The 12,566-nt window shown below is 42.8% G+C and overlaps 1 protein-coding gene across 3 annotated transcripts in view; it reads right to left on the minus strand.

The window, feature by feature from the left end:
- Positions 1–6,042: 6,042 nt before the first annotated feature.
- lmo3 (LIM domain only 3) overlaps positions 6,043–12,566 on the minus strand; it is a 49,783-nt gene continuing 43,259 nt past the window's right edge. For all 3 annotated transcript variants that reach the window (XM_087830687.1, XM_087830686.1, XM_087830685.1), the window contains exon 4: positions 6,043–7,485. In XM_087830687.1, coding sequence (XP_087686813.1) covers positions 7,380–7,485 — 106 coding nt within the window. In that variant the 3' untranslated portion in view covers positions 6,043–7,379. The remainder of the gene's footprint in view (positions 7,486–12,566) is intronic.

The following is a 12,566-nucleotide window of genomic DNA, read 5'->3' on the forward strand; positions in this document are numbered from 1 at the left end:
ATACACAACAAGATAGTTAAATAATTAAGGGCCATATACTATGATGTAGTACAAGAATTTGTATATTTATAACAGTGACAAAAAGAAAGAAAAGTGAAGATAGCGTGGAGCGTTTGCTCAGTGACTTCCTGTCCCCGACTCAGACGCCTCCAGATTCTGCAAAAGCAAAATAGCACTTTGTACCACAGGCTGAAAGCATGTTGGTGCACACATCTGAGCTTCCTTAGAAAGCATCACAGCATCACTCTTAGTCCTCCAGTTAGGTCTATTATTCAGGTGCATGCCCAAGTACCTGCAGCTGTCCACTCTTTCTCCACCTCTTCACCCATGATGTCTTCAACCACCATCTCCTTTTGTCTCGCTGACATTTAGACAGAGTGGATTTCTTCCTGACCACTCCACAGCCGAGAGTCAGGACGCTGCAGCAGCATCACCCTCACGAGAGGCTGATAAGCAAACTGAGGAAGAACCAGTCTCATCAGCACCTTCCTGACATGTGACGTTAAGGCAACTGGTCTGAAATCATTAAGGTCAAAAGGGGTGGCTTTCTTTGGTACTGACACTAAATGTGATGTCTTCCGTAGAGTTGGTACCTTTTCCTGCAGCAGACTCAGGCCACGCCCACACTGATGGGTTTTCGTTTGAAAACACATCGTTTTCTCTTTGTTTTGGCTCCCGTCCACACTGAGCAGCACTGTAGAGCAAACTGGTGTAATTTATGGAGAAGTCCTGCTCCTGCATTTTGAACAGTGTGAAGTCTATTGATGGGTATTATTTGATATTGCGTTCAAATAATTAAAACCTTACTCTCAGCTGATTCGTCCATTTTAACCGTCATCATCTGGCCTCTTTGAAGAATAGTGTGTGTGTGTGTGTGTGTGTGTGGCTTGCTGTAATTTTCCGTTCATGGTTGAATTGGTAGGCTGGGGCCTAAATGGACATCTGGTAGAAGTTACGCTGCTACATCAAAAGAAAGACCCTGAGACCCAACAGGCTGAAAGTGCACAGTCCTGCTTTCACTGATCGTTAGTTTGTTTCTATGTATCCTCATTGAAGCTACTGACAGTGGTAACTTGTGTAATGCTTTCCCTGAACACACACACACACACACACACACACACACACACACACACACACACCTACACACACACACACACCTACACACACACCTACACACACACACACACAATGGTAGTAAACAGTGCAAAAGTTTGCTTATACAGAAATAATGTCTCCACAGATAGTTTGAGATTAGGATGTGAGATACTTCTTTAAAGCAGAGGAAATCAGACAGATACTACTTGGATACAAAGAATCAGTTTTATGTTTGTCTTTTCTTTTTACGAAGCCAACATTGTGTTTCGTGACCTGATTCTGCATTTTGTTGTCCGACAGCAGAGCTACGCTTTCACTAGAAAACTCAAATCCCACACAAACAAAAGCACATTATGCCTACAATAAAGCGCTAATGATCCAACAACTGGGATATATTTTCCAGGATGCCTATCACAATGCAGGGGCCAAAGGATAAGGAGCCATTAAAGCTGTGTTATCTGTTCCAGATAGCGTTGGTATGTCTGTAAAGATCATTATTTTTGCCCCTGCAGCCACTTGGCAAAGGGAGCAGGGCTATCCACACACCCAGGATCAGCTGTAAACCGTGGATGAAGATGCTAACAATATGCAGGCTCGGAGCTAATCTGTTTTTGAAGGCTCCTAATAGCTGTTAAAGCTCACGAGTGAAGCGTTCTGCATCGTAGTTTCTCTTTGTAAGGTCAGTGAAAATGTCAAGGACATGTTTCTACTGCTCTCAAGGTTACATGTCTTCAGGAGGAGGGAGGGCAGTGCAGATCCCACTGAGCAGCGTCTCAGACTGTGATTAGAAAGGACAGCGTGGTTGTGTTTCACAGCTCAGCCTTCTCTGTAAAACGAGCTGTTTCAACAGTCTCCAAAAAAGATGCTACCTAAACTGTAAATAACAGCAGACAATGGTACAGAAAACATCAGTCAGAAATTTTACTTTTTGAATTTGATAACAGCATCACTACAGTCTTATGGCACAATAATCAAGTAATAACTATCATTTATTTCTTTATCTTCAAACACTTTTGTCTTTAAACTGCAACAACTCAATCCCTCACTTAGCGACTCTGTTGTCAAAACAACAGTTTTGCTCTAATATGTGTACGTCATCTTTAGGTTTAAAACAATTTGCAAATAACTTTAATTTATTTTATTTGGTTTAATCCAAACTTTTACGACCCCCTCTGCTAGGCGTCAGGGGAGGAGTAACATACACAAGCCCCCAGCACAAAACTGAGTAAAGAAAAAGGTTTTAATTACAAACTTTAAACAGAAAACCGACAGGGCTGTTCAACAGACCACTGGGCAAACAATTATTACATGAAGAAAAAACAGTCAAGAGTAAAAGCTAAAGGTTGACTAAGGCAAGCTGGCCACACACAAAATATAAGCTAAAGGTTGACTAAGGCTAGCCAGCATCACAAAATTCTGCTCACAGCCAGCTAGCAGCTCAAATCTCTAATCAGGCTGAGTTCAAGCATGCACCAAGGTTTGACAAAGTTCAGGATTATGAACAAGTTCAACAAAGGTTGAAGAGGGAGGCACGAAGGGCAAACTGCATGTTCAGCCCTAAGCAGCAGCCGCTGAGTGAAGGACCCCCAGCCTTTTGTAGCCACAGGTGGGCACGATCAGCCACTGACTGCCTCTTGGAGCATCACAGAAAATATGCAAAAGACACAAGTGACTTTATCAAGGTTAACCAAGGGGTTGTATCCACTCACAAAGAAACTGCGTGTTGCACTGTGTTAGTGGTTACACTTTCCTTAGAGGGGCTGCAGCTAAGGAGAGAGAGCAGGTCACCTACTGATCGGTGGTTCGATCCCAGGCTCCTCCAGTCTGCATGTCAGGTATCCTTGAGCAAGATACTAACCCCAAGTTGCTCTGCGCTGCGTCCATTGGAGTGTGAATGTAGTTAGAAAAGCACTACGTATACAGAAAGGACTTGTGAGACTGGGTGAATGTGGCATGTTGTATAGAGCGCTTTGGCTACGTTTACACTGCAGGCGAAAGCGCATCAAATCTGACTTCTTTGACCCTCTGCGACTCATATCCGATCATGGTGTGACAGCGTGAACGGCACAAATCCGATATTTTCAAATCCGATCTGGGTCACTTTCGTATGTGGTGCTGAATCCGATACATATCTGATGTTTTAGAAAGCTGCTGTTTGATGGTCATGTCGCATTAAATCCGTCTTTTACGTCACCGACACAAGACAGACGCCAATTATCAGCGCCGGGGAAGACATCATGAACGCTTCCTGGCCATCCCGTGTAGATGTCAGTGAAACTGTTGGGAACAACGTTGGAGAAACGTGAACATTTTATTTGTTCTGTATAATCTGCAGATTCTGACAGAAATCTGCAACTTTGAAGCAGCGCTCCTCTAAAACAGCAATAATGATCATTATTAGGCCAAATGTAGATAACACAATAACTTTATAACTTAAAGCAAAATTGGGAAACGTAAAGTCTGAAGCAAGCTGTTATATTAAGGTCCATCAGTCAAACAATACTGTTGCTCTGGGTCTAAACAGAGCGCGTTGTGTGTGACGTCGTCTTTTGCGCATGCGGCCACTTTGAGCGTCACACTAGAGCGCGTTTGCTGTCACATTTTATTTGTCGTGTGAACGAGCAGACAAAAACTCGGATTCGAGCATTCAGACCTGCAGAGTGAACCTTTGAGCGCTCCAGGAGAGCAGAAAAGCGCTTTATAAGAATCAGTCCATTTACCATTTAAGTTGTTGCTATTGGTAAGTGGTGATTGGTTGTTTATAGTGGTTTCAAATGTTTTTATTTATAATGATGATTATAGAAGTCCACACCAAACCTTTCCTGAGTTAAGATATGACATCATCACAAAACCAGCATTCATCAACATTTGAATGGTGCAGACCATCACCGTGCTCCTCTTCATCATCACCGACACAAACAACATAGACAGTCTGATAATAATCAGCATCAAGATTCAGGGCTGAACATCTGACTTCAGATAATTTATTTATTTATTAACCTTAATTTAACCAGGAAGATCCCATTGAGATTAAAAACCTCTTTTTCAAGGGAGACCTGGCCAAGATAGCAGCAGGTGTCTCACAGTTACAGAAATGACTCAAACACAGGCAGCAACAACACACATGCAACAATAAGTGAAAGAATACAAATAAAATAAAATAAAATTCAAATAAAAATAAAAATAAATAAATAAATCAGTTAAAATGACAATCAATCTAATTGAAACAGTTGCATGTTATGGACTCGGCCTCAAGGTTTCGTAGTTAAATTTAAAAGCCCTAAATGAAATAAATTCAGTCATTTTCCTTCTGCAGTTTGTTCCGAGCCGACGGTGCTAAATGGACAAAAGCTCTTTTACCAAGTTCAGTTCGGGCAAATGGAACAGAAAGCAACAAGTAACCATGCGGACGAAGAGATTAAGTTGATAAGAGCACTTAGCATCTGTGTGTCAGCATTGAGAGTTATTCTTATTGGTGCCACACTTAAAAATAAAAACACTATAATGTCTCCATGTAGAGCAGCTTTAACATTATCAAAGATTTTCTCTTTGTCAGATTAGCTTAACTGTAAAGTCATGGAAACATCTGTGAAGTCCAACTTCACGTCAAATAATTTACCTGATGATCCTAAACTGTCAGTGTTGTTGAGTAACAACAGTAACGTGTAAAAGAAGCTTTGCTTTTTCTTTTGCTCCATGAAACATCATCAAAATAGAAACATTTGACACAAAACAAAAACTCATCTAAGTGGAAAAATGTAACTGTCAACCAAAGCTCTCAGGTCATGTGACCCGAACATCAGAAGGAGCAAAGACGACAAACTGATAACTGCACCTTTGATGACTCGTATATCATAAGCTGTTACACAGAGAACAGCTGCTTTACAACTAAAGCTGCGTCTTTGGCAGTGTTGGGGAGTAACGGAATACATGTACCGCCGTTACGTATTTAAAATACAAAATATGAGTAACTGTATTCCGTTACAGTTACCGTTTAAAAAGGTGGTATTTAGAATACAGTTACTTTGTTGAAATAAATGGATTACACGGCGGTACTTCCCTGTTTCATATTGTGGCGGGTCAGGACTGTTTGGGTTTTGTTTGACAGCTACGTTCTGTTGTTCCAGGCAGCGTTACGGTTGCCATGGTTACAGGGTGACGCTCTCTCTCTGCGTGTTTCCTGGGTGAGAGAGGCCTTTTTGTTGTTGTTGTGCTAAGCTAACAGGCAGAATGCTACAGGTATAGCTCTAAAGAATGTAGCATCATGGGCAGTGTAGTCCGTGCTGCAGGGAGAATGGACTGCCATACCCGTTATGTGTCTGTGAGCGAGGGAGGGAGAAAAAGGAAAAGTACGAGCTGTCATCGAGCAGAAACGGGAGCTGGAAGCATGTAAATATAATAATAACCACTGCAGCCAAGAAGAGAGCCTGACGAGCCCAGCTGTAAGTAAGCTATTAAGACTCGACTGTACACCGTGTTCGTGTTTTCCTCTGAAACAATAAGTTCTGTTGGAGCAGCCTTTCAACGCCTCTCTCTGTCTCTGCTAGCAAAGTTGACCCAGACAACAAAGTAAAGCTAGTTTTCAGCTACGAGCCGACACAGAACCCACCGTATTAGCCAGAGGTCCCTTTACTACGGTTCGGAGCCGCGGACCTTCAGTAACAGTAATAAATCACAGCAATAGTACATTCATGTAGTTGTAAACAGCATGATAATATATTAAGTAATCCAAAGTATTCAGAATACGTTACTCTCATTGAGTAACGTAATGGAATACGTTACAGAATACATTTTGGGGCATGTAATCTGTAATCTGTAATGGAATACATTTTAAAAGTAACCTTCCCAACACTGGTCTTTGGGTTTGATACTGAAGCCTCACTGCTTCAACAAACACTGTAAACAGTCAAATCAATAGAAACAGAAGAAAAACACCAGAACCGCTGGTTAGACAATAAAACTTTATTACATTTGTGTTTAAAATTATTACAATTATAGTATTTACAGGCATCGTCCTAAAAATAAGATTCTCATGCTGGATGACACATAAAAAGAAATCATTGTACAAGCAAGCAGAAATGAATGTACATCCACAATTTACAGATCAGAGAAGCTGCTTCCTGTCCTGCTAACATGAGCTCAGACGGGGTTCAGAAAGACGAGACGTTTTCCTCTCAGCTGACGAGGACAGCGTCCCGCTGTGGGAGGACGGCGTTGTAGCCACGTGTGAGCAAATGACTGAAACTATCCATGTTCAAAATTCTACAAACCACTTAAATATCCTCGGTGACCGTGAGTTTTTCACTTTGACTGCAGGTTTTTAATAAGAGAAGCCGTCCCACCTAAAACAACATAACAACCATCACAGAATCATAGTGGCAGCGTCCCAGCCCAAAATACTGAAAAGACTGCATTTTTAACTCTCGTCAAACCATGGAAATATCTCACACGTACAATCCTGTAACACTTAGTTTGTCTTATAGAGTTTTTACACACTTGCGGGCTGCAGGAGGAGCTGACATGCTGCACGATTCCCCAATAAATCTTTTGACTGAGGTGTTAGCAAACAATTGCTTATTTACACATGAGGCAACTTCAGCAGCTGGATGTTTGTCCACCTTATTCAAAAAGTCCAATATCAATTTCATTTTTACCCTGGTTAAGTCTGACATATGTCCCTGTTTGCTCTGTTCATGCTGCAGGGGCAGCACAAAGTTTAGTGTTTCTGTTTGTCAGGTTTGGAGTTTCAGGTTTCTGGATCACCTGAACCATGCAAAGCCTTAAAGTGTGACAGAAGTCTTTAAAGGACGTCCATGGACCGACACACGCACTCCCAACAGTATTATTTTGCCACACTTGAGACAACATGGATGGATTTTATACTTTTATACTGAGTTCTTTAGCACAGTTTGAGTGATTGACAATATCCAGGTCGAGTTCAGACTCAATCACAGACTGTTGAACTGTGCAGTGCAGTCGGTAGGTGGGTCTTTTTTAAAAGAGCAAACAAAGCCAGCAGGTGGTTAAAAATTCCTTTTCAGGCCAGTATTTGTTGGTTGGGTGGGAAAAGGCAGCATCCAAAAATGTTTTCACACGATACATTTTGTTGTAGGCTTCCAGGGCGTGTCCCTGCCACGTCGCCTTTATGGCTATTCTGTACAACAGTGTGTTTGCCCCCTCAGGGAGTCTTTCTTACGTATGTACATGTGGGGAACATGGACAGGAAGGCATTAGCACTTTTTCTGGAGTTTCTCTTCCTCTTCTTCCATGTTGGCCTGTGAAGGTCAGCGCACCTGGGGAGCATAGCCCTCCTTCATGAGCCCCTCTTCATAGTCTGTCTGGCACAGAATCATGTTGTTCTTCAGGAAGAACTTGTCTCCAACACAAAACCTGCACGAAGAGAAAAGAAGGAGAACGTTCACATCAGAGTATCAACGTTTCGTTAATGTGAGGCTTTAAACAGGCCAACCTTCTCCCAAACTACTGTGAGCCCAACACTGTCCTTTCAACAGCAGTGTTGGGATCATGGAGATGATGCAGGTTTGAGTGTTTATGTGTATGCATATGTTTATCTCCAAAAGTTGATTCTGTTCACCTGGACGAAGCGTTTTGTGGGCGACTCATCAGGCGACTCCTTCAGTCTCAGCTGACTGCAGGTTTCAACCTTATAAACAGGACATTTGCATAATGACTGAAACCAGCAGCACTGAGGGAACAATTCTCATGACCATTGATCAATAACCATGATCAATAACCATGAGTATCATTCACAGAGAGTTGGGGAATGGCTGCAATCACAGCATGTAAGATGGTGACAGATGGACCCTTAGGCCCCTCCTCTATTCAGAGATGGTCTTTCCCTTTTCCTTGACTCCGCCCTCAAACCAGCGTTCCTCCCTGTCCAGGATGTTACATCCTCATCATTGAAAGAGTGTCCACTGGCCTGTAGGTGTAAACAGACTGCAGAGTCCTGACGAGGTGGCTCTTCTGTGCTGTGTCATCCTCTTCATCAGAGGTTGTTTTGGTCATGAGAACTGTTCCTCAGTCTGCTGGTTTCAGTCATTATGCAAATGTACTGTTTATAAGATTTGGGGAAACCTGCAGTCAGCTGAGACTGAAGACGTCACCTGATGATGATGAAACGTTTTTAGGAGATGTACTTAATGACTGAGGATGCATCAAGATGCACATGTTTATATTTACTAATGGAGTGTTTAGTGTGTCCTAACTAAATCATCTGGGTTCCTTTACCCTTGCAGGAGAAACAAACCCCTCTGACCCAGGCAGCCCCATCTTCCTGTGTCTTGTTGTTATTTTTGTGCCACTATTCTGAGCGCAGTAAAAACTATTTGCAGGTGCAAGTGTTGCATTCTGAGGAGAAATTTATTTTGAGCGAAGAAAAGCTGAATTTGAGTGAACAAACTTCATTGCTGCGTGCAAAACATGTATTTCAGTGTTTGCTGTTATCCACACACACACACACACACACACACACACACACACAACAGCAGCCCCTCTCGCTCAGTTTTTGCATTTGCTCGCGCTCTCAACATCTCTGCCCGTGCGTTCAACTCTTTCTCTACACCGTTATATTTGTGCCACAAAACCAGCCAATCACAGACTTGATGCAAAAACATCTGATTGGCTGTTTTGGTCTCCAATCAGCTCGAAATGACGAAATGCAGTATCCCAGAATGCATTTGTCCAAAACTCAAAGAGGCAGTGGTGGAGGAACACAGAGGGGCAGAGTTTGAAATATTACTCTGTCTGTGTCACAAATAAACTTTTAAGATATTTTCATGTGAGAATGTTGCTGTGTAAACAACACACGGCGAGCGAGCGTGTGTGTGTGTGTGTGTGTGTGTGGATAATAGCAAACACTGAAATACATTTTCTGCACGCAGCAATAAATTTTGTTCTCTCAAATTCAGCTTTTCTTCGCTCAAAATAAATTTCTCCTCAGAATGCAACACTTGCACCTGCAAATAGTTTTACGTGCGCTCATTAGTGGCACAAAAATATTTCCATATGTTGTGAGAGAGAATGAAGGTTATGATGAACATGTAAGAGCAGCAGGTTTGGTTGTGTTGTCCTGAGGGCTGCTCATCTCCCTCAGTGTGCAGGCTCACCAAAGCCAGCAAGCTGCAGTGCTGTCTTTACCAGGGGGGAGTGGAGCTGGGATGTGGGGGGGCAGTGAGCCTCTGACTTCCTTTAGTGTTAAGACTGCTGAGTTCATTGCTGGGACCTCCACACAGTGAGTGGGGCTCGGGTACCTGACGTGACCCACCTGTATGCAGGAGTTATTCAGAGCATGATTTCTTACATCCACCTCAACAGTAACTTTAGTTATAGTGATTCAAACACACTGTACGAGCACAAACAACAACAACGACCCCCACTCCCCATCCAAAACTGCATTTTTAAATCCACCCTGATCACCCTTCAAGCCAAATAAACACACGATGGTAAAATGAATAATATTGATTTTGAGAACAACAAAATATTTTGGAATAGTTCAGTTTTATTCATACAGCACCAAATCACAACAACAGTCCTCGCTTTATACTGTAAGGTAGACCCTGCAATAATACATGCAGAGAAACCCAACAATCATATGACCCCCTCTGAGCAGCGCTTTGGCGACAGTGGGAAGGAAGAACTCCTCCTGAATGGTGCAGGGGGGGCGGGGCCATCTGCTGTGGCTGGTTGGGGTGATTTCAGTTATAAATGGGAGGGCGGGTCTTCCAGGAAGCAGTCAAGTCACTAAGGCTGCAGCAGCTGGATCAAAAGAAACAACAACTGGGCAACGACCAGTGAGGGGTGACAGCTACGAGCTTGAAGACAGAAGACTAAAGATGGAGAGATGGACCTGACAGCAGCAGTGAAGTGGTTACCCACGTCTCGTTCAAGACACCAGGTAGGAGAGCGGTGCTGATTACTCACGTGATTCAAACCCTACAAGCTCTAATTAAAACACAAAATATTTTATGCCTGTCAAACTGTTACCTTTCGTTACCTGTTACACTTGCAATTATTTCATTTTTACGGTCGTTTCAGGTTTTTCCAGCATCGACATATTAAACACTGAATTGTTTTACACACTGGCTGCACGTGCCCAGTTACCAGCACAGGCACAAAGTGACAGAGACCTCTTATTGTCTGCTAGGCTGTCTCACATCAGAGTGGAGCCTCCACCTTTATCAGCACTGGCTTCTGCCACACCGTCATCAGTCCTGCACTGCTTTGCACCTCGCTAACTGTAACCTTCCCGAGCCCTCTGAGCTGTGGCCTTGACTTATTGGAGAAACTGGGCCAGCACAGGAGAGATGATGAGACTTGACAACAGCCCCATTGATTAGCTGTCCCCCAGGGCTGATCTGTGGCTAACTGCTTGCTGGATGAAGTCTCATATCTCCTTCCCTATTCTTCACACCAGTATTGCCAACATCTTTTCTCTCCTCAGAACCAGCTACGTGTCTTGTTAGCGCTAGGACAGTGCTATTGCTCTCTTTCCCAGCGAACAGGTCTGGCTGGTGGGAAGGCCACGATCACAGATTTGTCCAGTGTAACAGAGTAAGTCCACAGACATGAAAGATCAGATCCACTGTGGGGATCCTTTGTTTAACTGATAGACCTCGTACTGGATCCCCTTCAGTCCCTCAGCTTAATGTCATTTTAAAGAAATTACTTTTCCTTGTGACAAACATGTTCTGCCTGAAGTGGCTTCAGCTCCAGATCCTTTTTTCATGGAAAGTGCGGCTGTCAGTTTAATAATGGTGGCTGTTACCGCCCAGCAGGACCTCCTCCTGAATCTGCCCGTGTGGGCGTGTCTTTTTGCACAGCTGACTCCCATCAGCAATTAGAAGTATTTAAGGCCAGAGAAAGGTGCGCTAACGGGGCAGAGAGCCATGTTGGTGGTTGCAGCTACTGAGCTGTGTGTTTGGTGGAAACAACAAGGAAATAAGATGAATATTAAATAAGTTCTCTACATCTTTGCTCTGCACTAACAGCCCATCACACAAGCATGGCCCTTTAACAGTGAAACATGGCGGTGGCCATTAGAGTCCTGCAGTGAGATGTGTATGAAATCAGAATAATGACTGACTTTGAGTTTTCTGTCTTTAATCTGTGGGCTGGATGCACTCACAGACCTACTAATGGCATGAATACATGCCTGCATGACTACATGAGTAGCGGCACATCCAAACCCGGGTGCAGGAATTCAGCTTTAAAACTTCAGCATAGCCTCTAACTAACCAGTCTGCAGGACTGGGGAATAATTAGACTTCATAACCTGAAATGATCTCGGTGTCAGCGCATTTATTTATCAGATTTCACATGTTCTGATGCACCACTGAGACATTTCTGGGTCATTTATAAGATTAATTGCTTTATTGAAGGGTCCATGGGTCGAGGGGACTTTCATGTTTGATGGAGGCGATAAAATTGATATAAGTGAACATCAGATGAGTTTGTTAGACGCAGAACAGTAACATCTCTGTGCTAACAATGCAAAGGAACTGTTCAGAGAAACTTCAGGACAGATCTCAAGCTGAAAAAATAAAAGGTCACCCAGTTAATCCAGGTTTATGCTTCAGAGACCAGCTAAGACCAGACTTTAAAATGCGTTACCAGTTAGTGATGACCTCAGCATTGTTGCCTTATAGACAGAAATCACAACAACAGGCAGGCGCTCTATATGTAAGGTAGTCTCTACAGTAACACTGTAGGATCTACGATGCATCTAAATTGTTGATGCTAAAATAACAGCCTACCTGCAGACGGGTAGAATATTTTTGCTTTATCTTTTTATTTGTTTTATTTTGGTAGTCTTTCACCTTCAGTGTCTGTTTTTAGTTTTAATGACCTTTTTTCTCTTAATTAGTTTTAGCTGTGCTGCCACCTGTTTCCTCTTCTCTTGATTAGCCTCGTTGTGTCTCGTTGTGTTTTCATTCATCCTGTTTTACATCAAACGTTTGTGTTTCTGTGCTTCTGTTACTTTTATGTTATTTATTCTGTTATGTTTCCATCAGCCAAATAAATGGGTCGACTCTTTTATCAAGTCTGCCTCTGAAATTTGAATTTGGGTCCTTCTACACACAACATGAAAAGAGGCATCTAAATGGTGCTTTCAGTCTACAACATATATGAGACACGCTACTTTTATTTGACAGTTTATGAACTGCCCTAATATAAAGAGGAGATATGTACGCTGGCTTAAATGTATTTTAATGTGAAGGGCTGACCTGCCCGGGTCTGCTGATGTGCAGAAAGTAAATGATCAGGAAACTTTCTGCAGAAAACCTGGTCTCAGATCAATCCCACTTCAGGTGGAGCAGCTCTCATTTCTAAAGCATGTTAAATATCCAGAGTTGGGACCAGGATGCAGAGTCCTCCCTGCTGTCACCCCCCTCCCCACAGAGACCATTAAAAGACAAACCTAAAAATCAGCAAAATAAAACAACTGTAAA

The sequence above is a fragment of the Neolamprologus brichardi genome, chromosome 17, assembly GCF_056152115.1.
Source record: "Neolamprologus brichardi isolate AB-2024 chromosome 17, ASM5615211v1, whole genome shotgun sequence".
NCBI classification, from domain to species: Eukaryota; Metazoa; Chordata; class Actinopteri; order Cichliformes; family Cichlidae; genus Neolamprologus; species Neolamprologus brichardi.